We start from the raw sequence: 25,957 nt of genomic DNA on the forward strand, positions 1-25,957 counted from the left end.
GTCGATGTGGTCCGACCTGATCCCTATCGTCCACGAGGTAACTGACTCCACGAGAGGAACCCTTTACTCGAATAGTTCTTGCGCTAGGAAATATGAGGTTTCTTGGAAACAACGCGATCTCCATTGCAGAGATTGGTTATGCGATTGGGGGAAGCTTCGAAAGACAGAACGGTTCTTCGCAGGATGAAGCTTTGCGCTAACGTGGAACAACGGTGGTACAATTACGTGTATGGTTTATTAATTTTGATTATGATCACCTTATTGAGATATTGCTCCTGAGAAATTGTTCCTGAACTTGGTTACGTGAGGTAGAAGTTGAAGAATTACTAGAAGATTATGATCATGTTCTTCGGTAAATTCGCTTATGATTTTTTTGTTCTGGCTGTTTGAAGTTGTTTCTGAACTGGATCGTGTGAACTGAAGGATCAAACAACGAGATGTTGGAAGTTCGAGAAAACTTGAAAAACTGTGAAAACATCAGGATTATGTTTTTTGGTAATTTCGCTTATGATTTTTTTGTTCTGGTTGTTTGAAGTTGTTTCTGAACTGGATCATGTGAATTACAAGATTAAACAACAAGATATTGGAAGCTCAAGACAAGTTGAAAAATTGTGAAAACATTAGGATGTTTTTTGGTAATTTCGCTTATGATTTTCTCTTTCAGGTTGTTTGAAGTTGTTTTTGAATTGCATCATATGAACCGAAGGATTAAACAACGAGTTGTTGGAAGTTCGAAAAAGGTTGAAAAACTGTGAAAAGATTAGGATGTTCTTTGATAACTTCGCTTATGATTTTCTCCTTCAGGTTGTTTGAAGTTGTTTTTGAATTGCATCATATGAACCGAAGGATTAAACAACGAGATGTTGGAAGTTCGAAAAAGGTTGGAAAACTGTGAAAAGATTAGGATGTTCTTTGATAATTTCGCTTATGATTTTCTTCTTCAGGTTGTTTGAAGTTGTTTTTGAATTGCATCATATGAACTGAAAGATTAAACAACGAGATGTTGGAAGCTCAAGAAAAGTTGAAGAACTGTTAAAAGATTAGGATTATGTTCTTTGCTAATTTCGCTTATGATTTTTTTGTTCTGGCTGTTTGAAGTTGTTTTTGAACTGGATTGTGTGAACTACAAGATTAAACAACGAGATATTGGAAGCTCAAGAAAAGTTGAAGAACTGTTAAAAGATTATATTTATATTCTTCGGTAATTTCTTTTATGATTTTGTCCTTCAGTCTGTTTGATGTTGTTTTTGAACTGTGAAAGAATTAGGATTATGTTCTTTGGTAATTTCGCTTATGATTTTCTTCTTCAGGTTGTTTGATGTTGTTTTTGAACTGGATCATGTAAACTACAAGATTAAACAACAAGATATTGGAAGCTCTAGAAAAGTTGAAAAACTGTGAAAATATTAGGATGTTCTTTGTTAATTACGCTTATGATTTTTTTGTTCTGGCTGTTTGAAGTTGTTTTTGAACTGGATTGTGTGAACTACAAGATTAAACAACGAGATATTGGAAGCTCGAGAAAACTTGAAAAACTATGAAAACATTAGGATTATGTTCTTTGGTAATTTCGCTTATTATTTTCTTCTTCAGGCTGTTTGAAGTTGTTTCTGAACTGGATCATGTGAACTGAAGGATTAAACAACAAGATATTAGAAGCTCGAGAAAACATCATTTCTCTGTTTTGCAATATTTTCACTAGCCACGAACGGCGGTTCGAGATTGGCTCGAAGACATCAGACACGTGCTGCAAGAAACGAACACCAGCGGAGGGTTAGCTTTTTTTCACAAGTTAGTCATAGTCTACCATCTGTTCCATTTCCCTCCATGCACGTTTTGTAATTATCAATTACACAACGATTTCTTTATCGATCACGATGTCAGCCATACTTTCATAATGAAATATTCCTGACTATTTTCTCGACGAATGATCTCTTCGGGGCTTTCGTTTCTCAGCTAAGAACTGTCTTGGAAGCGCCGCTAGAGAAAAGTAAATACTTCAGGGTTGAGAAACGGGAAATCGGATTTCGACTAAAAATACCGCGCTTTCCTTCTCCTAAGATTTCCACGTATACTAAATGGAAAATAGAAATTCCTGTTTTGAAACCTGCCAACAGAACGGACCAAAAGGGAAATAAAAAAAGAAGACGAAAAATAAAAGGCACGCGAAACAGTTAGCCCCAGTATCCAAGAGTCGAAACAACGACAACTTTTTAAGAGGCATTATCTCGTTGACTCGGCCCTGAGATCTTGAGGCCGTGGACCACCTAGGCTTGAAAGATGCAATCGTAATTGCATAATAGGCACGATAAACTGGCCGGGTTATTTATGAACCTACACTCTTCTTTTGTCGGCCGTGTCAATGGGGAGCTGGGATTTGAACGGTGCTGGATGTGTTTCAGTGGATCGGGCCACGATGTCGGGCCCGAGTAGATTTTAGATTTACATCGTCTTTGTCGTCGTGCCACGCGGTACTTCAGCCTCTTCTTCTTTTTCTTCCTCTTCTTCCTCTTCTCTTTCTCGTTCGGTTAATCTCTTCGGTCGAGGATTGATGATTTATAATTTCTCCGGACTCAGATTCCTGTTCGTAGTTATAAATACTTGTTGTTCTGGCGTTCGCCGCGTTCAGGCCTGATTTTCCTTGATAAACAGCCGTTGCTCTGTCCGATCGCTCTCATCGTCCATTCGAAACGCTGCTTTAGGAAATATTCGCAAACCTAACCTCAATATTTGACATACAGCGCAGGCCACGAGCGTTAAGAAAATATGACGCGAGCGAAATAATAGATTTATAAGAAGATAACTGGGAAATAAAAGCAGCGATGAATAAATATTCCAATGTTTATAACCTACAGTGTATTTCGACTAATTTCTTTTCTTCTTTCTCCGAATTCTTCTTTGAAAAAGGGCGCCATATTGGCGCTCGCGTCATCCATCGTATGATTATTTTTAAACATAAATAACTACATTTAGCTACAGCTAAATTTTCTCAATTCGAATATTCGCAAACCTAACCTCAATATTTGACATACAGCGCAGGCCACGAGCGTTAAGAAAATATGACGCGAACGAAATAATAGATTTATAAGAAGATAACTGGGAAATAAAAGCAGCGATGAATAAATATTCCAATGTTTATAACCTACAGTGTATTTCGACTAATTTCTTTTCCTCTTTCTCCGAATTCTTCTTTGAAAAAGGGCGCCATATTGGCGCTCGCGTCATCCATCGTATGATTATCTTTAAACATAAATAACTACATTTAACTACAGCTAAATTTTCGCAATTCGAATATTCGCAAACCTAACCTCAATATTTGACATACAGCGCAGGCCACGAGCGTTAAGAAAATATGACGCGAACGAAATAATAGATTTATAAGAAAATAACTGGGAAGTAAAAGCAGTGATTAATAAATATTCCAATGTTTATAACCTACAGTGTATTTCGACTAATTTCTTCTCTTCTTTCTCCGAATTCTTCTTTGAAAAAGGGCGCCATATTGGCGCTCGCGTCATCCATCGTATGATTATTTTTAAACATAAATAGCTACATTTAGCTGCAGCTAAATTTTCGCAATTCGAATATTCGCAAACCTAACCTCAATATTTGACATACAGCGCAGGCCACGAGCGTTAAGAAAATATGACGCGAACGAAATAATAGATTTATAAGAAAATAACTGGGAAGTAAAAGCAGTGATTAATAAATATTCCAATGTTTATAACCTACAGTGTATTTCGACTAATTTCTTCTCTTCTTTCTCCGAATTCTTCTTTGAAAAAGGGCGCCATATTGGCGCTCGCGTCATCCATCGTATGATTATCTTTAAACATAAATAATTACATTTAGCTACAGCTAAATTTTCTCATTTCGAATATTCGCAAACCTAACCTCAATATTTGACATACAGCGCAGGCCACGAGCGTTAAGAAAATATGACGCGAACGAAATAATAGATTTATAAGAAAATAACTGGGAAGTAAAAGCAGTGATTAATAAATATTCCAATGTTTATAACCTACAGTGTATTTCGACTAATTTCTTCTCTTCTTTCTCCGAATTCTTCTTTGAAAAAGGGCGCCATATTGGCGCTCGCGTCATCCATCGTATGATTATTTTTAAACATAAATAGCTACATTTAGCTGCAGCTAAATTTTCCTTAAACACATAGAAGTGCTGAGCCTACTCAGGAGTCGCGATCATAGCAAATCATACTGTTACTTCGATCGGCTACATGTTGCTCTCCGCATTTCCATCGTTATCGCTATCATCGTTGTTAGCCACGCCAGTTCCTATCATGCAACGTACACTCTATAGGGTTCTTCAGTTTGCAACGGCCATTTTGAGAAAATAGAAGCAATCGCGGCGCGATGTTCGCACCTTATCACTCGCGCCTTCTTCGAAGTTCTAATTTTTTCTTCTTTTTTTTCTCTCTCTCTCTCTCTCTCTTACAACGAAAGCTGATTCTCTGGCCGAAGGCCGAATTCCACGACGTTCTTTCCGTACATTCCACACGGAGGTTTTCGTTTAATGAAATGCAAAGCATCTCTTGCATCGCGTAGCTCAACGAGCGCTGGATTTTTTGTCTACGTTTTCGGAATGCGCAGCATTCGCGGTCGCGCTTTCACAGAGAATGTTCGTGCGTCAAGAATGGTCGTTTTGCATGTTAACCATAAGACCTGCTTTGTTACTTTGAGCTCTATTTATATAAAATGCAGCGTTGCACATGGCTACATGTTTGCATCGCTAATTTGTCCACCAATGGAAAGTTAATAAAAAGCGACTAAGTATATGAATAATAAAAATTCAATAAAAAATAAACGGTTTATAGAACGACGCAATCATCGAAGATTTTTTCGAACAATACGATTATATGTCATAAGTGTTAAGAATAATCCATTCCGGCCTATTAATACGATTTATAATTAACTTATTAATTTATTAACAATTTATAATTTATAATTAACTGTTTAAATATTCCTGTGATTTCTGCCAATTGTATACTTGCACCAAATATCTCGTACAGCGGTTAGATAAAATAATGGGGACACCCCTTATATGTCATATACATAGACATATAAGAGATATTCCCATTACTTTATCATATACATGTACGTATAACACGTAAAACATATAAAAAGTGTTTTCATTGTCTTTCTCAACTGATTTCCAGATTTGTTCCAAACTTTACCAAAAATTTCCAGGTCTCATTACAGTACTACTGGGTTGGCAACTAAGTGACTGCGGATTTTGTCATTAGGTGGCATTGATAAAATCCGCAACCACTTAGTTGCCAACCCAATACAATACATTTTCGACTTTCGCACGAGAAATCGTCCACGATTTTCGATACGCGCTGTAGTTTTCGAATCGACAACTATTTCTATTTGCTCTTGTAACTCGTTTTCGTAATTGTTTTTTCCTATCGTTCTAGAAACGCGTAATTGTAACGGCACAGATAAAGATGGCGTGGGAGAAATAATCGTACTTTTAGGTTGGCAACTAAGTGATTGCGGATCTTGTCATTAGTTGGTAATGACAAAATCTGCAATCACTTAGTTACCAACCCAATACAATACATTTTCGACTTTCGCACGAGAAATTGTGTCCACGATTTTCGATACGCGCTGTAGTTTTTGAATCGACAACTATTTCTATTTGCTCTTGTAACTCGTTCTCATAATTGTTTTTCCTGTCGTTCTAGAAACGCGTAATTGTAACGAGATAGATAAAGAGGGCGTGGGAGAAAGAATCGTACAAAAGATTAATAATTTTGAACATAACATCTGGAGGTCAATTAAACAGAAATACGCAGAACATTTTACCTAATGAGGTGGTTTAGTATAAGCGTTAATTTAACAAAGAGACGAGTGAAAAAATAGTAATAGTCAGTGCGTGCCGGTAATCATCGTAATCGTCGCTCGCTCAATGCTACTGTTCAACTCTACGCTCGCTATTCGACTATGTCTCGCTCTTCCAATACCACCTAGTGACAAAATCCGCAATCACTTAGCTGCCAACCTATAATACGTAACATAAGCTACGTTTACATATCACAACTGTCTCAAATAATACGAATGATTTTACTTTTTAAGTTAATGTAACTATTGCAATGGTGTAAAAAGCCTTCCATTGGTGTACAAAGCTGACTATTTGGCTCTCAGACGACGAACACTGAATCAATTTTCACTCGTACGGATATTTCATATTTATTGCTTTCTTTTAGGTTAGCAACTAAGTGATTGCGGATTTTGTCATTAGGTGGTATTTACAAAATCCGCAGTCACTTAGTTGCCAACTCGATAATACAATTTCAAACGTAAAAATCCCGACGGATCGGATCCGCAGGCTAAAAAGACATTACCCTTTAGTTTTAAGCATTAGATTCAATTCAAAAACTTATTAAATACATAGTACCACTGCATAATAATTTACTTACAACTCTCAATGAGAATTGATTGTAAAATTCTTGCGAATAAAAAAGAGAAAAAATGTAAAAATTTCACAACTTCTTTTCTCCTATACCGTTCCGAATATTCTCACGAGCCGTAGATCTGAATATTATACTGCAGATTAATATCGAAAATTGTAAATTTCACGAACGACAGAAGAGATTGGTCAACGAAACACCGAGGCTCGACTAACAATAAAGCTTCCACTCGCACGACCCATAAACTTCTACGGTTTCCAAGCATCGGGTAAACTGAGCTGCTCGTTATCATTAGGTCGCGAAACGTCGATGGTTTTATTGCTTTCCTTGGAATTCCACGATCGATCAGTCAGATGGAAACGGACGATAAACCGCCGCTACTCGCTATTCCTATCAGATAATCGTTTAGATGCATGTGGCGGCGAGGGTTAACGGTGGTGAGTATTCTAAATATACATTCGTCGAGTCCGCTGTCGACCAGAGAAGCTCTATCATGCTTGCGCGTGGAGCTCGCGACGGTTGTTGGAATGCGACACGCGGCCGTTTCAGATTCTGATGCTGTTCGGCTCGCTTAATCGAGCAATTCTACTTGTGCGGCTCACCAGTTGCTCGCCTCCTCACCGATAGTGCTGCCGCGGCCAACGCGATTAATTGCACGTCCACCGAGATAATCCCGCCTTCCTTTATGCGGATATCTGAATCACGCTAGATGTCCGTACGTTTGATCGAACGACGTTGCTTGGCTTTTCGCAACGATGGACGTGGTGGTACTGATGGCAGTAGGTGGTTTACAGTGAATTTTGGTTTGCATTTTTTAATAAGAAAATAATTATAAGGTTTTGAATGATTTTTTTTATTCTTCTTATTATTATTCTTCTTTATTATTTAACCGGTTAATTGTTTAATCGTTTACAGTTCAGTTTGATCGTGTCGATAATTAATTACCCTGTTAGTGTAAATTTTATATTTGAAACCTAGAAATGTTGGTATATTTTTAATTTTGCAATATGTTTTCAGTATCATGCAAATTTCTTCCTATCGACAATATTGTTTATTATGGCGACAAAATTTTCATCCTTTGACCCTCTGCACTGCGAATTCTATTTTTTATTTTTTATTTATGTTCTATTTTTTAGTTAAAATGCAAGCAACCCGCATGCAGCACGTTTTCTGTAGAATGACACCGATGTTCCAGGGTTGATAAGATACAGTGGAAAATTCAGATTGTTCAACAGGGTAGAATCTTCATTATCAGAAAATCTATCAACCCTTTGCACTGGCAATTTTATTTCAATTTTCTCAGCAGCGGCTGCTTTCAAGTGTCTTATTTGAAATTTACTTTAATTAAAAACTAAGAGAATTTAAATAATCACTCGAATACCTATCGTATTTTCTAATTTTTAAGCCTATGATATATCTTGAAACAATTTCCAGGATTTCCACTTAATGATTCCCTTAATTGATAGTGTCGTCCACGATAGCCTTAGACCAGTCCAGCCCCTGATACTGCACACTAAAAATCCTCATCTACGGAGGATCTTGTTTATACGTGGAACTGGCCATGCCACCCCTGATCACGCTGTCACGAGAGACACAGAAAGGACAGCAGAGCCGAAGGAGAACGGGGTCTAGCGAGGTTATCCCGGTCACGCGTTAGTCAGGCTGAACCAGCCGATCTGTCAGTCAGTCCGGTCAGGAACAGTCCCGATGCTGGCAGCCGGTGACACGTTCGGTACACAGGCTCGGCTCAGTGCGAATACACGCGCCGCGAGGCCCGTTCTATTAAGAGCGAGCCACGAAAACGCTAGACGACACGAGGTGACACCGAGATGCCTGACACGACACGAGCCTGCGCTTAGCGCGCAGTCTTTCATTCTACACCACACCGGTTGCATTGGTGTCTTAACAGCACCGACAGCTATGCGACTCGTTCACCCTGTCGTTATTTCGCTCTTCTCCCCTATGGCCACGTCAAACATTTTTACGCAGTGAGACTCCCTCGGTGACGCTCGATGGAGCAAACTCCCGATTTTCTTCGGGAATTATTATTAGGCTAGACGCTGCTTCTTGCTTTTCCAGGGAGTAAATCTTTCAGAATTTGTAGACAGTTTGGTGGGCTGGAACGGTGGTGTTTTTTTTATTTTCCAAGAAGTTTCAATCGTGTTTGATTCATTGATGTATTTGTGTGTCTTCTTGTGTGCATCTTCCAGGAAGAAATTTCAAGCTGCAAAATGTACGAACATATTGTAATAAGACATCTAAAATGTAGCACTTTGAGTTATCATGATTCTCCAGCTTCCATTTTTTATTTATATCCGTAGAAATATGAATCTTCAGTTTAGTTAATTCCATCTAACTAGCAGTGATCTAGTCTTTGCTAGGCGATTGTGAATAACACCTTTAATTGTATTTTATTTTCGTATATTCTTCCTCTTGATTGAGGAATCTAAGAAATTTAAAAGAGGAACATAAAAACATGACCGTTTGTAACTCTTGATATTGGCTATCAATGTGGTATTATGCTAACAGCTGCAATTCCTATAATTACCAACGCCCATTGCAAATTGGTGAGAATTATGATCCTCTTCTTGCACGACCACGTTTCATCGCTGCTTCCTCCCCTTTTCTTTTGTTTATGTTGAGCTATCCGGACGTCTAGCGTAACACAAAAGCGAACGCTTGCAGCTGCTGCGACTGGTAAGACACACATCGTTGACGGTCCGTATATTTTGTCATAAGATGCTCGATGGGTAACGATAGAAACGATACAAACATAATTAAAGTTGTACAAGCCCCTATCCTTAATTTTATTGAGAAAGGGATAAAAATGCGTATAATATTTTATATTTGAATTTCAATAAAACTGAAAAAAACCGTTAATTAATATGTAGCGGAATTCGACACCAACTAGTGTCGAACGACGACAGCGCAGTGGTTATCGCCTGAGGTTACGAACGTTAGGATACAAAAATGAGACAAAAAGCAGCAGTAGCCCAGCAGCGACATCTACACCAGCAGCAGAGCCTATCTCAACAACTACTAACTAACACTTACACCTCAAATATTTAACACATAGGATCTGACCAGAAACACACTTTCGTTCGGAAGAAAGAGAGAAAGAAAGAAGGGAAAAGAAAGAAAGAAAGAAAGAAAGAGAATTTTAATAATACAGCGCGAATGCAAAGAAGTAAAACGCTTAATGCACTATTCAGAGCGAAGGCAATTGCAGAGAAAGATTGATTGCCAGTAGTTAGCGGAGATTTTTTCGCCGATTCATTCGCGTTCGAGAGATCCGATCTGGCCTCCATTAATAGTAACACGGTCTCGTAACAAACGCTTAATAAAACGTTGTTCCACGGCGATTCGCGCCAGCCAGTTTTTCTCTAATTACCGTGATACCTTGCTCACCTAGAAGGAAAAGAAAAACAACAGGCACGCGTGTCGTTAATTGCTTGCCGCCTTTCCGTTCGTTGAACTGATCGCGATTCTTCGTCCGCCCAGAGAACAGATTTATTCTTTCGCTAGGGAAACCCGATCGGAGATGTCGTGTCTCACGCCCACACCCGTTCAATTATCGTCGTGTGATCCAGCGACCAGCTTAATTTCGCCGGTTATTTTCGGTGTTCGAGATAATGTTACGAGGAAAAGCTAGTCTCGTGCTTTTTCGCTCGCCTTCTTTGTCTTGCTTGTCGTGGAATAAAATGATTTACGTGTTTACGTTCGCGTGGACCAAGTGTCTTTCGAGGACCGACAGTCAACTATATATGACAAATGGAGCAAGATTTCGAATAGTAAATGCACGTTTTACACAATTCATATATAGAATTTGAATCGGAATGGAAGATCGCTGTGCTATAAACGTTTCAAATTCTACGTAAATAAAACATCTGTCAAAAGGACACGATTGTTCAATTCAAATCTCCTCGTCCGAGGTAAATCAAAGAGCGATAAAAGCTGATCTATACGGTTGAGAATTTTGGATCTTAATTGCCGAAATAATGGTATAGGAACGCTAAATTTACACTTAGAATTTATATTACAATATTTATATACTTATTTGATAAACGATTTCAAAGATATTCATCGATACACACTTATGCACGCGTCTCTGCACTTTCTTCCATATCCGACTGTTGACCGACTGAACAGTTTACATTCCTTTGTTTTGGAGACGCATACATATGCTTCCACACACTGATATTCACATACAAGTATTACTACTACGCAGCTAACCTAGCCTAGCACGTACAATTATACATATCTCAATATATACAGCGAATGGGAGGAAGTTTCAAGGAATAAATAGAAATTTACAATTTGTCGCATAAATGTCGAGGAAAATATTAGGTTGGTATGATCACTTCCTACATGCAAGGTTGGCATGACTTCTAACGACGCTCTTTTGTTTTGGCGTTCGCCACGTGTTAGTTATCTCAGTGTATCCGGTGTATTTATATGGCTGTACATGGCTAAAACCTATTTAATAACAATAAAATCATCTTTATATCTGTATAGAAATTACGAAAATCCTCTATCATTCATACACTGGAATTTAAAGAATAGCGTGTACATTGCCAATCAGGTAATTCAAATTTGCACATAAAACAGAAGAATGCGTTCAATCGTTCACGTTCTAACCAAATTTTCTTGTTCAAAGCGTGTGAAAGAGCACTAAAAGGACTGAAAAAAAAATAGATTACTGTCCGGCAGACAATATTACAACAGTTTTGCTTGTTCCAAAAGGAAGGAAGGACGGTCGATCGCGAGTCCGAAACAAACGAAACGAGGCTCGACTTTCACCGGGACCCGCATTCTTCCGTCACACAGGCCGGTGCATCGACGTTGACAAGACGCGGCTAGCGATTAATCATCGCGTCGTGCGGGAAAAGAAAGAAAGTTTTAGCCCCGTGTATTCCAGTCACGGTGGATCGCGCCAGTTCGCCGCCGTATCTTTATCACCGACTGATAATGGATCATTATCCAGCTCTCTTTGTTCCGCCGGTTGAACGAACCCGTGGCCGAATACGAATCCGCGGACGCATTCACGGATTATTCAAAAGGCGGTCCTTACTCTCCCTCTCTCTCTTCTCTCTCTCTCTCTCTCTCTCTCTCTCTTTCGGGCTCGTACGCGTGTGCACGCTCGCGTCAGAGTTGTTGCGAGAGGGCTCTGTTGTTGCAAATCCTTGGTCGTGGCATTCTTTCACAGCATTGGCCCGATGCGACGTGGACGAAACGCGCGGACGAGTCATTAATCATCGGTGGCGGAGGATTTAGAAAAAGCATCCGACCGGTGTCCTTCTCGATGACAGAGCCTAGGCACAGCTTGTTCTCTGGCTAATAGTTTGATACGCGTTTATGCCGCACGCGATGAACCGTGATTTTATTATTCGATCGACACAACCACCTTCTTTTTTCCACGTTACTTTTCAATCGCGCTTTTTTACCGACGTATTTATAGACGTTACCGACTGTTTATATTGTCCGATATTGTTTGTTGTGTGGGATACCTAACCTTATTGTATTCTTCAAATTTCGTGATAAACTAAGAAATTTGTAATATTTTTAGAAACACCAACGCACGATTAAAAGATAGGAAATTATGGATATCGACAGTGAACGTTTCGTGCATATAAAAATTCGTAAAAAGTAAGAAGATGCGATTGGGTGTAAAATTATTCAGAGAATGCGACAGAGTTAGAGGACACAGTGGATGATATGTCGCGTTCGTTTCGTTGTTTGACAGAGACAATGTGGTACAAGGACATGAAGGGAAAGTTCGTATTCATTGAATAGCATTTAACAGCATTGTTAGATTAGGGATTAGAGAGCGCGGAATTTGACTTGTTCAAGGTTATTTCTTTAAGATACATCAGGTAGAGAATTCTTTTGTTGTTATTCATTCGCTTTAATGTTAGAGATCGGATAAGAATATTTTTTGAAATAACATTGAACAATAGATGCCAACATATATTCAACGATTTTATGACATATAGACTGATTTGCAAGTAGATTGATACACCAGAAATAACAACTAATCACTATGCTTGTAACAGATTCTGAATGCGGTGATTATCGGCTTTCGAATCTTCGGCGTCGAATCAACTACTTTCAATTTGCAATCGCTTTCAACGCTACCATCCGATCGGTACAACTCCACCCCCGCATTTAATTTCCAAATCTCCCGTGCATCGTCACCATCAGTAATCTCCGCCCCCGTCTTCTGGCTGTTGCTTCTTCTTTATGTTTATCATATTTATTATTCATAGTTATTTATTTATTTTTTCTTCACATTTATTCTCCATACATTTCTTTTATTCTGATTAATTGGCAATTGGAATTTTTATGAAATTTATCTAGCAACCATTGGAAGAATATTTCTCTTCTTTAGCTAATCGCCGCCTCCGCTTTTTGGCTGTTGCTTCTTCTTACTTCCAAGTCCATCTCGAGTGTTTATTTTTATCATATTTATTATTATTCATATTTATTTATTTATTTTTTCTTCACATTTATTCTGCATATATTTCCTTTATTCTGATTAATTGGGAAGGAGACAAATGATCTATTTTTTAGTTGAATATTTGAATTTTTGTGAAATTTATGTAGCAACCATTAGAAGAATATTTCTTTGAATAATTTTGAAGCATCACTGAATGACTGAAAAATACATCCACTGTCTACTTGATCTGAACGTTTGCCACTTTGAATATAACTTAAAATTTGATTAAAATATAATTATCAATTTAGACTTGCTAATATTTAAAAACTGTCAAAGCAATTTACCTACTTCCCTAAACCCTTTTTCCAAAAATTTCTGCAGTTTCTCAATTCTAATTAAAAATTAAAAATTAGTACTCTAAAAACCTCTACATTTGAATTTTATTTTATTTACATTTTATCCAAACTTATTAAACTCTTACCAATTCTGCTGCCCTCAAACTATTGTCATTTTGAATATAGTTTAAAATTTGCATATAATTAACAATTTAGATTTGCTAATATTTAAGAACTGTCAAAACAATTTATGTAATCCCCTAAGCTTTTCTTCCAAAAATTTCTGCAGTTTCTCAATCCTAATTAAAAATTCTGACCAAAAAAAAAATTCTAAAAACCTGTTCATTTGAATCTGTTCCACTTACATTTTACCCAAACTTATTAAACTCTTACCAATTCCGCTGCCCTCAAACTATTGCCATTTTGTATACAGGGTGGTTGGGGTTAGGTAACTGGTGGTACAAGCGGAAGGGGGAGGGGGTGATTACGCGAAAAAAAAGTCGAAAATATAGAATAAGAATTTTGTTTTTAATTTTTCCATCGAGACAACGATCCACAGTGAGATGCGTTATAACGAGACGCGATAAAGTGCAGGCGTACCGACCGAATATTCAAAGTGGATTTTCTCGAAAACAAAGCCTCGAACGAAAAATGTTTATTCTACATTTTCGACTTCTTTTTTCGCCTAGAATCACCCCCTTTCCGCTTGTACCACCAGTTACCAACCACCCAAAATTTGCATATAATTAACAATTTAGACTTGCTAATATTTAAAAACTGTCAAATTTCACTAAACCCTTTTCCCAAAAATTTCTCCAGTTTCTCAATCCTAATTAAAAATTCTGACCAAAAACGTATCCTAAAAAACTGTTCATTTGAATCTATTCCACTTACATTTTCTCCAAACGTATTAAACTCTTACCAATTCTGCTGCCCTGAAACTATTGCCATTTTATAATACAAACTAACATACCAATGACCGTGGAGTTAACATGGCACAGTATCGAACTACTCGCGTGAGGATATTTCGAGCGTGCGGATGGCCAAGCGGATTGTCTCCACGCAGCGCCATAGGGCGTATCGACGTCAGCGGGACATGGCTGGCAATTAATCACCGCAAAGGATCCACAGCGAGGATCTACGGGAGGAGCACGCTGAGTGTCCCTCGGTGCCCCGTTCGGTGACGTCGGTACGCGTGCCGGCTTTATAGTTCGCGCGTTCGACTGTCGTATAATAATGAGCCAGCCAGAAAAAGGAATTCCGTTTGGCCGTTACAAAACGGCTAGGTGCGCGCTGGATAAACGATATGCGGGTTCTCTCCAGTCGGGCCACTATTTATTAAAAAGTCAGCTCGACGACGTGCTACATCGGGAGGAAAGTGATAACACGCGGCTCGAAAGGTGCGGTCATTAAGCTTCGCTGGACAGGAGGTGCGTCACTGGAAACCTTCCTCTGGAATCTCCAAAAGCAAGCTGATTTCCCCGCCAACGAGTTTCCACGCGAACAGCATTTATTTTCTGCGAGAATTCTGCCCGATGAAAATCACAGGTTTTGCGAGGTGGTCGGCTTCAATTTTCAATTAACCTTTCAATTTTTATTTAGGCTTAGAAAAGATTGTAGGAAATTTTTAGACGATGAACATCGACCTGCAATTTTTTACGATCGTTTCACGTAAATTAAGATCTTCTTAGGACACCACATTTCACGCGCTTTCCCACCGCTTGGAACGCCTGCTTTTCGCGCACGTCACCATGCAATAGCCTAGCTACATCGCCGTCCCTGAGAGAGCCGAGCTCTCCCTTGCACAGTGCTATTAATAGCCCGCTCATTATCGCTGTAAATGAGCCGATTCTTTAATATCCGCATTCACGTGGATCTACGATGATCGCGAGGGAATGGGGTTCCAGTTTCGATCCGCTTAGCACCTGCTCGATTCGCTGATCCAAAACCATCGATATGGCTTTTAATAAAAAGGGAACAGGTAGAAATTGCAGCAGCTTGTAAGTGAATTCTATTATCTTGCATCGGTTCTAGTTCTCCTCGGTCACCTTGTAAATCAACCTTATCAGACAGAAATCTAACGACCAGATGTATATTAAACGACAGGAATCGTGAGCAGCAAATTGCATCGATCAGGCTTCCTGAATCGATAAGATTACGCGATCAACGACACATGATTCACCGATTTCATAATGAGAGTATCGAGCGTTATTGTAATTGGGATATTAAAATGTTAGCAGTAAATCGGCGAGCGTAGCCGCGAGCCGCTGATTGCGTGGCTGGAAAAGCAGAAGTAACAGGTTATTGGTATTTAAAGGCGACCTCGAGATTTCTCCTGATGCTCGTTGCCCGAGCTATTCATTACCGAGTCTTTTGCAACGCACAGAGGATAGGTGTAATAGGCGGAGTATCGTAATAACAGCGTTGCAAAATTATTTATGGCTCGGGCGTGCTGAGCAAATAGGTAAAACAGCTGCCAAGTGACCAGTTCGCGATCCGGTAGCCACGGTCCATGTATTAGCCGCGACTCGTTGAAATAATTAACCAAGTCGTGAAGCGTTACACGCGTTCAGCCCAGCTATTATGCATCGTACGCGTTTCATCCTCTTGCCCCTGTCCCTTCTTTCTGCATCGTTCGTGCGTAACGCTTCGATACATTGGATGATCGCGGATCTTGTCGCCTTCTCCTCCACTTGTGTTATGACACATTCTCAATTCGATAGGTCAATTTGATAGAAACATGTCTAGAAGATTGCCTTTAGCTGATAATTCTATGCAACCTGTTTAAGCTAAGTCGATCGAAAGTGGTGTCAGTTGATTGCCGCTCATGGTCGTTCCACCCAATGATCACTGATCGTAGGCAACATAATCGAAGCTCAGCCTTGAAAATAGCCTGGAGGACCCTTCTTTATTTAGGAAGACCCTTTTTTATTTAGGAAGATCCTCAAATTTCCATAAAATCACTAGCTACATATAAGGATCATGTAATAACAGATTGATATATTTGTTTGGCAGGCACGGTGAACGCGAATGGCGAGGTGAAACGACAGAGGACGTCGTACACCAGGTATCAAACGCTGGAGCTGGAGAAGGAGTTCCACTTCAATCGCTACCTGACGAGGCGGCGTCGCATCGAGATCGCGCATGCCCTTTGCCTGACGGAACGTCAAATCAAGATCTGGTTCCAGAATCGGCGGATGAAGTGGAAAAAGGAGCATAAGATGGCGAGCATGAACATTGTTCCGTACCACATGTCGCCGTATGGCCACCCTTACCAGTTCGCGCCCCACCCAGGCCAGTTCGCTCATTTGGCCACATAGGACGAGTTCTCGCCCGCCGAGCTCGGAGCACACGCTGTCCGGTTCCCCGGGATGTACGGCGAGCAGAACTTCTAAAAGGCTTTTTTCCTGTTCTCGGCTCGGTCGCCGTCACCAAAGACTATAGCAAGTCTCGCGTGACCTGGCGGCCCGGGACACTTCACTTCCAGTAGGACACGTGGTGAGACCCGACGAGGTCTGACACAGGCCACCGATGCCTCGACGGATTGTCACTCGTCAAGCAGAATTTCTACTCCTCTCGTTCTTTTTATTCTTATCCCTCTCCCTCTTCTTCCCCTACCCGGCCTTTCCGTCGTCTTCTCCCATCGTCTTTTTTCTGGTATTCGGGTACTACACGCGTTGCGTTCAGACGAGAAAGCGTTTTAGAGTTTTTATCACGAGGAACCTCGACCCGACGTGTTCAAACTTTAAGAAACGAAACTTCCTGAAATTCATCGTGGTTTTACCATATTTTATGCTACCTTTTCCATACACGATCGATTGAAATTCGACGGTCCGTCGGTCTGTGCCTGTGTCCATCCATAAGATACTCCGTCACAATACAACTATTTGAAGTTGAAGGGAAGCCAAAAATTTTCTGCAAAGCACGCCGTGCGCCCGATTAAATGGACTGGACGCGCTCCGAGGGGCTCTCGCCGCGGCTGGATTACAAACGTACCGATGCTGAACGCGGACGAGGAGCCACCTCAGCGGGTGAGATAAAACCGCATCAGTAGTTTTTAAGGCTTAGAAATTAGCGGTCTAAGAAATTAATTAATTGAGCGACTAATTAATTAATTATCTTGTCTGGCTGCGCACTGTTCCGCACCTCTGGATCTATCCAAACCCCCCTCCTCCCCACCCCTTGGCCCCTGTATCCAACCTATGCACATCGTTCCCTATATTCCGAATACGAAGGAGAAACTAAAAAAGAAAAAGAAAGGAAAACAGAGGATGCGCTGATGTACTTACTTAACTTCTCGTTTCTTCTTCCACTTCCTCTCTTCTCTTTCTGTTCTTTCGCTCGTTCTCGAAATCTGTCTCTCTGCGAGGGCGCGTTCGTCGATGGAGATTCGCGGACCACGCAGTCTCCATCGGCGTACCGCGCAGTTTCTATGTGCACGTTAAAGTCTCTACTTCATAGTACGTAAGGTGCCTATTAATACTCGAGTCTATTCTCTGCCGTTTTTCGATAGAGGCTGCTGACAATTTTCGAAGTCCGCTCGGTCGACACGAGATAAGTCGCCAAATCGATGCGACAAAGCGCATGTTAACTTTATAGCGAGTAAGAACAGCCGATAGTTAAGAACAAGCTGTTGTATCGCGCCACCGCGAACCTCGTTTGCTATACCGCAGTTCGTTAAGCCAAATCGATCGGAAAAGTATCACTGCTTTCCTCTTCAATTTACAACATTCTAAATGTACACATCTAATACACCAAGTCACTTGTTTCACACGATATTCCATGTTCCTCTTATTTTTCTCTTTTCTGCCGTGTTTTTTTAAATATATGTTTCTTTATTTCCTATGTCTTCATCGAACACAGCCAAGTTGTCGAAGGTAACGCTCGATGGGTTTTGAATTTTCGATAGAACATTAAGAAGAAATCGGTGAGCAGCCGAAGATAAGCAAGCTCTCTGTAAATACCGCGGTCCGTGTTTTTCTATGGCAGCTAACGATCGTCGTTTCAGAACGAATTACAATATGAACTGTTCTTTTTTACGACGATAACTTTAGGCGTAGTACGCGTGCGATTCAACCAGAGCAACACAATTTCGATACGGAACCGTATGAAGTCGAGTCTCGTTGCACTCGCAGAATTCTCGCGTCGCGTCGTTCTTTATAATAGTTGCAAATGTTCGGTGCATTATACATACGATACAATATTGTTGGAAATTGTACAAGAATTAAAGAATGTACAACTTTTCGTCTAGAGGTAACAGAGATTTCCAAATCAGCTGTTCACACGTACATATGTGAGATAAACACGTTCGTGTCCGCGCATGCGTTTGCCGTTTGCCTGCGCGGTCGCAACTGCGCATAGCGACGCGACGCCGCGTGCAATACGAGCGAATGAAGCGGAGTTTGTACAGTAAGACGGACGAACCGACGAAAAACGAGCAATTGTCCTTTAAGGAAGAGAGTGAAAAGAAAGAGGAAGTGGAATAGAAAGATTCCTCTACTTAATCGAACAAAACGGCAGGTGTATAAATGAATTTAGATAATGTGTTCGCGGTCGTGGTGCGCGCACGTTCGCGCGCTCGCGTTAATTGGTTTATCTTGTGATACGAAGACATGGAAAAAAGAAAAGCTATAATTAAACGAGGAAAAAAATAAGATAAACAGCTAGCAGTCGCTCCGTGCTTAGTAAGATGTCGTGAACTGCGTAACTTTATGCGAAGCAAATTCGGAAGAATACAGGGATCTAAAAAAGTATATATTATCGATATTTAGAGAGAGAGAGAGAGAGAGAGAGCAAGAGAGTGAGTGAGAAAGAGAGAGAGCGAGAGCGAGAGAGAAAAAGATTAGAAATGTAAGGTGAAAACGAACAAGGCGGAAAGAGAGATGTAAGTGTAGGCTATAATGTTGAATTGTACATAGCTATTGAATATATGGCAACACAATATTGAACGACGTTATTATCGTACGAGGCGTTAACGAACGAGCCGATTCCTTCAGTTCTTTTGCAGTCGATAAGCGACAAAAAATGATGTATCCGTGCTTCGTGGAACGTAATTGTTTGTGATATCTGGCACAGATGCAGGATACAAGTTGTTCGAAGAACGAATCGAAGCATATTTCCTATGTTGCAGAATCTTTCGTTATCGCCTGGTACTTTATATAGGAATATTTAAAGAAAAAGATAGTGAGGATTATAATAGTAATTATTATTATTATTATTATTAATATTATTACAATGATTATTGAAATTATTGATATTATTGCTATTATTCTATTGAGAGTGAGCCTGTTGCTAATGACTTGGTCCAGTGTTAATATTGTATTTTATTTGTTTCGTTATTATTATTATTATTATTATTTTTTTTTTTTTTTGTTGTTCACGCCGCGTGTCGTACACAACACGTTCCGTACCTATGAATGCAGAGTTCGGTTTTTCGCGCTCTTTAAGGGAAAAGAATCCGTCGTGAATGGGAGACGCGGAACGCGTGTCTTTTCGACGTTTTACTTTCTTCAAGTCGACCGCGTCGTTCGGTAAACACGCGTCGCCGACTCCGTAGAAATCGAGGATGAAAAGAAACAGTGGTCAACGAAGCGAATAAGAAGAAGAAGAAGAAGAAGAAGAAGAAGCCTATTTACTCGTCAGGTGCGAAGGATGCGTTCTCCACTTTAAATTAAGCTCAAGTATTACGTTCGTGTAGCGTCAACTCAAATGTTACTTCATTCCATGTAATATACGTAATAGTCTAACTAAAAATACCTACTTAATACATCTACGTAACCTAGAGCACCGTACGTGTAAGGTCGCATAATTATATAATTTAAATTGTAATTATTAAATGATATGACGTACAGAAACATACGATCGTTATTCATTACCTGATAATTCCGATACATTAAATTCACGAAACCATTACTAATTATGGCTTCTAAGAGCCATCATAACCTATAATTACAGAAGCAAGAAATCGTTCAAGGTCCAATACATAAATAATTTCGGCCATATTTGCTCGTGAACTGTGCACATTTTGGTTAACGAAAAATGTTAAAATCGCTTAAGGAAAAAACTACTTTCCCTCCGAGTGCAACAATAATTGTTGCGCATTACGAGATACCAAACGACTTAACTGTCCGATAACGCAATCCTGAATTACTTTTAATCGGTGGAATAACACGACGCAACGCATAAAAATTGTGTTAATTACGGCGAGCTCGTAAAACGATAATTATTATGTTTACAATTACGGGCGATAGGACGAGGCCAGCCGTTGCTGAAATTCCAGGCCGCGATAACATTCGAGTCGAAAGATCGAGCGATGCCCAGCCCAAAGGTTATCGGGCCCAGTGCACGCGTGTACACGCGCATTTTTCTTCGACTATAATAACGTTCGGTATGTGTAGATGGATCGTTCTCTAATTGGCCACACGTTTCACGAGTTTCCATTTCAATCGTACGGAACAACGGTTCCATCTACCGAGAGCTCGTGAATTATCCGCAATTATCGGTAACAAGGCTGGCTGATTATATTTCACGGCATCAGAAAATAATAGTTTGCCCGTTAACATTGAAACGAGCCGAATAATTGCCTTCTTTAATAAGAGATCGTATCGATGACAGTAATCGGGCGTATCCGATCGGCGGTGAAAAATAATTTCGTTTTCGGCTACCTGCCATGTTCCTTTTGTTTGTCCAATATCCACCATTCGTCCAATAAATTGGATAAAAAATATTTTCTACCTACGAGCACCACTTGTGTGCGACAGTGACGTAATTCGAAGGGCAAGGATCGAGAAACTGGTGGAGATCGGCGATCGTGAGCGGGTCGAATCCGCTCGAGTAGCGCGATAAGATCGCGTGACAACAGCGGGAGGTCGCGCGTGATAAAGCAGCCTCACACCCTCAAAAACTACCGAAACGGACAGGAGTCGGGTAACAAGGAGACAACAAGAGACAAGAGGACTGAACGCAAGTCACGATCTATGCTTCGAGCAGTGCTTCTCTCTCTCTCTTTCTATCTTTCTCTCTCTCTCTCTTTCTGTTTATCCTACGATTTGACCATGCTACCGACGATGACAGCGCAAGTTTCGATCCACCACCGGTTCCTCAGGCTGCACGTTTCACCTACTCGACGATCGTGACTTTCCTTGTCCAGATTGTAACGATAGACCGCACGGATCGAAGGATAAAACGAGCATGGCGCCGTCGAATTATCGATCCCTTCCGTTCCGCTGGATCCGTGGCCGGTCTTACGCGGACAGCCATGAATCCATGATAGTCATTAACTAGAGTGTTCGTTGGCAAACGTAGAATTTTCATTTCTCCCAACCTCTCATTTTGATGGTTCAATCGAAAGTCGTAAAGGACTTTGGTAATTTGATAGTCGATGATTATCGACATTGAAACTTCGTCTAACGAGTTCGTTACACTCTTCGTCTAGTCGAGGAACGGGTAATAGCGGATTTTCACTGTTTGAAGACATGTTCGTGATACTGCTACTCATAAATATGATAATAACAGAGTATGAATTTTGGCATAATAGGGCGATGAAGGAATTCAATGACAGAGGGTTTGTCAAGTAACAGTATAATTCTCCAAGATTCGATAATTACAAAGAACAGTTTTATCATCGTATGTTGGCTTTTGCAAATCAATTTAATCTCATAAAACGATTATAAAGAATAAAATACATCGAATAATAAACAAGTGTCTAGATTCTGTCACAAATAGTCCTCAAATTATTTCTCCTAACCATTAATTATGACAAATAGCATTTTAAAAAATACCGCAATTATAACACCATAAAATGTGTCACAACGTCTTACAGATGTCCTGTTCGTAAACGCTGTTCGCCGCCATGTTTGCTAGTAAAAACCTGAAGAAATTCTCGTGTTCGTTAAACGCTAGAAGCAAAGCAGTTTACATGAAACGGTAGAAAATTCGCAAGATTTCGAGGTAGGATTTTCTTAGTGGGTAAGCGAGCCTCGTCTCCGGGAAAACTCGTAGCAGAAAGCGTGAAGCGTTTGGCGCGGAACGCCGTAGGTATATAATACCTCTCTGGGCTGGCGTCAGTCACTCAGTCAGTCATTGATACCGCGCGGTGATTAATGAAGAGTCAAGGTTCGGGATCACGGTGCCGAGTTCAGAGTAGGGGACACGACGGGAGAGCTCTCGAGAGGGACGAGTATCGATACCGCACGTTCCTTGGGAATAAAGCGGAGACGTGCTCGTCGCGCGTGCAACCACAGGGAATGCCCGGTGTTTGTTTCAGACGAGCGCCAATCGTTAGCCCTTCTATAGCCTCGTGCAATGAACTTGAGTTATTATTCTGTTACAGTCGTTGTTCCATGTTACCGAGTTTGTATCAAGAAATGGACATCTTTCGTGCGATCGTTATATTCGTGGAGCTCGGGTTTCTTTCTATATAGTTTTGATAAACTGGAGTATCCATCAGGGCATCTTTGATCAACATGTTCAACGTCACACACGTGTCACGCTTTACGTCGAATTAGGATTTATATTGATGTATGTAACTATAGTAGTCGATTTGAGGTGTTATGATTGGATAGTTGCAGTTGCTAGTGTATAGAAGCCGAGATAGGTTCTGCTGCTGGTGTAAAGATGTCGCTGCTGGGGTACTGCTGCTTTTCTTCTCATTTTTGTATCGTGGAATAAAAATCGAACTACGGTCGCCGGGATTTGATCCCGCGTCCCGAACGTTAGTAATCTAAGGCGCTAACCACTGCGCTGTCGTCGTTCGACGCTAGTTGGTGTCGTCCGATGGTATTTGGTGTCGAGTGCTGCCACAGATTAAAAAAATAATAGAAGCATGTGAAATAATAAAAATATATCTGAGTTATTGTACAAAAATACCCAGAACAAAGCACAAGCCGTGAATAAGATTTTATTGCGAACGCGTTAATGGTAAAATCTTGTAATGTTGTCGTAAAATGATTATAACTACGTGACAACTCGTCATAGAAACAGCGGGCCATAAATCGAAGCAGACGAACGAGAGGATTGTGATGCGAAAGGCAGACGTCTATGGCGAAAAAGTATCGCAATTCTCGAAAGCGGCACGATGTGGCCGGAAAGCCATTAACAGGCTCCCGCTAAGACACCGGCAAGATGATCCGCGTTTGGAAAAGTTCGATAACTCGATCGGCAGCGTGAGTTTTTCCGCGGCGAGTCAGAAAGGCGGCCCTCGATCCCGCGGCCCTTTCTCCTTCCATCAGCGGTGGATCGGTTGAGTGACAGGCGACGCAGGGACCATGAAGAGAGAAAGAGTCAGAGACGAAGGAGGCAGAGCCCGTCCGTCTGTCCGTCCGTCCGTCCGCGTCGCGTTTGTTCGTCCGTTTGTCCGTCCGTGGCCGCGTCCCCTGTCCACAAACGGAGCGGAGCAAGACTTCACCACTTTTATGTACGGAGTCTGAATAACAAATCTGTCCAATTCACATGTCGACATCAAAGAAGATAATATAAACACTACATCGATACATCGTCTACAAAACCTTAATGTTTTATTAATGCGGCCTCCGTCCTCGTCCCATTCCGCCGAGTCCATTCCACTCCACAGATGCAGAGACTCGGACGGACACCAGGCGCAACTCTTCCTCTGGCCAACGAAACTCGACGATCTGCGCCGATCCACCGGTGGAGTATCAGCACGCTACGGGGAACACCCGCTTACCCTGCTCTCGAACCTCCAGTTTCTCCTTTTGTGCTTTTTGCCAGCCGATGAGATGTGCGCCCCCTTCCGGACAAGCTTTTGATCGCCTGTCCAGCCATAACGTCCGCAGATACTTGTCTTGACGCCCCGGTATCGCGGATCGAGTCCCGCTTTTGAAAAAATTCGCAAGCGATAGTCGATGCATTGGATCGAAGGGTCGAAGGACCGAGGCTTCCGGTAGATTCGATGCAGGTTCAGAGATAAAGAATCGTTCAGTTCGATAGGTGAGATTGTGAGATATATATAGAGTTATGAAGGAGTTTTCGATGTTTTTGTGCTTGTTTCTAACATTGAAATATACTATAAGTCTAAAGAAGAATTATTGATTTGTGTGGTTAAAATTGCTTGTGTATTCTTCGTCCGGTATGTTAGATTTTTAGGTTTTTTGATAATTGTGAGCACTCAAAAGATTGATAATTTTAAACGTTTAGAGATCAATCTTTGGATTGAACGAAAATACGCAAAACGTTTTATCTAATGAGGCGGTTTATTATACGTGTTAATTTAAAATCGTAATAATCAGTGTATATTAAAATCGTTTTAAATACAAGTACAGAGATGGCGCATGCAGGTCTTTTAGATTTTTCGATAATTGTGAGCACTCAAAAGACTAATAATTTTAAACGCGACATCTAGAGGTCAGTTGAACAAAAATACGCAAAACGTTTTATCTAATGAGGTGGTTTATTATACGTGTTAATTTAATAAAGAGACGAGTGAAAAAATTGTAATAGTCAGTGTATGTTAAAATCATTTTAAATACAAATACCGAGATAGTGTGTGCCGATCGTAACCATAACTCGTTCAATGCTACTGTTCGACTCTACGCTCGCTAGTCGACTGTATGTAAACTCGTTACGATGATCGTCCTAGAGAGTACGTTCGTCTATTCGTATCGATCGGTGGTATTACAGAAATTGTAAACGTATCTCCGGTGTCGATTACAAGTAACGAAGACGATGTTTTGCTCGGAGTTTGTTTACCTTTAAGCCTAGCGAGCCAAAACAACGTTGCCACTTCAGGTCACAACACTGTAAGCCTCTCCCGATTCGAATCTTCCGCCGACTCATATACCACTACATATTCATATTGTTTATGTAGAATATAGTACATATTGTATTATCTGTAAATAATGCTTATACAATCCTACTGCTTTCATTTTAACCAACGATTATTTGATGTTAATATTCTGAATGAAAAATTACGAATAGCACACGATAGCAATTCCTTCGCGTTCTTCCTACATTTAAAACTTCTTCTGGCCAAAGGAAAATACAATTTGAAAATGTGGCAAAGAACGCAGGAGGAAATAATTCATAAAATGAATACATAAAAAATACATAAAAGTACATTAAGAAGATACTGAAATATACAGAAAAATGTTTCTCCTCTTGCCAAATATCTTTCAAATGACATTAACATTCAAACTAATATATAAAAAAATACTGAAATATACGTAAAAATGTTTCTCCTCTTGCCAAATATCTTTCAAATGGCATTAACATTCGAACAAATATATAAATTATAAAAAGACATATTTGATATGAAATTTCTAACCTGTGTAATTCTATCCTCAGAATAATCTAACCGTTGCATCTATGACATCATCAACTTCTAACCTTCAGAAACGGATATCCAACAGACCCAGAAAAATAGTGATACACAAATATTCGGATACTTCGAAAGTTTCATCACACCTAACGTTAATAAAACTTTCCAATTTACTATGAACTATATCGAATTTTATTATACTCCCATACCTTTTGCATTATTAATCCGTGCTTTGTATTCCTAATTGTATTTATAACAATTCCTTCTCTCTTTTCGCATAAGAACGAAGGATATTTTCTATCGGAAGGAAGATCGTGACGCGTCGAGTCAAACGGAAAGGGAACCAATGTGGAAGACGCGACGAGTCTCGTGACACAAGGGACCCACCTAATTCAATTTGCCGGGCACGTTTCCCGAACTCATCGATGGCTAACGTTGCAGCTTCAGCCGATTACCATATTCGCATTGGCGCGCGATCG

The 25,957-nt window shown here is 40.4% G+C and overlaps 1 protein-coding gene across 1 annotated transcript in view; it reads left to right on the forward strand.

Moving 5' to 3' along the window:
• Nucleotides 1-20,054, forward strand: part of LOC100747162 (homeotic protein Sex combs reduced) — a 50,703-nt gene extending 30,649 nt beyond the window's left edge. The window contains exon 2 of the mRNA XM_003487411.4: nucleotides 16,220-20,054. Coding sequence (XP_003487459.1) covers nucleotides 16,220-16,524 — 305 coding nt within the window. The 3' untranslated portion in view covers nucleotides 16,525-20,054. The remainder of the gene's footprint in view (nucleotides 1-16,219) is intronic.
• Nucleotides 20,055-25,957: the final 5,903 nt, after the last annotated feature.

This window comes from Bombus impatiens, unplaced genomic scaffold (assembly GCF_000188095.3).
Source record: "Bombus impatiens unplaced genomic scaffold, BIMP_2.2 scf_0152, whole genome shotgun sequence".
Classification (NCBI taxonomy): Eukaryota; Metazoa; Arthropoda; class Insecta; order Hymenoptera; family Apidae; genus Bombus; species Bombus impatiens.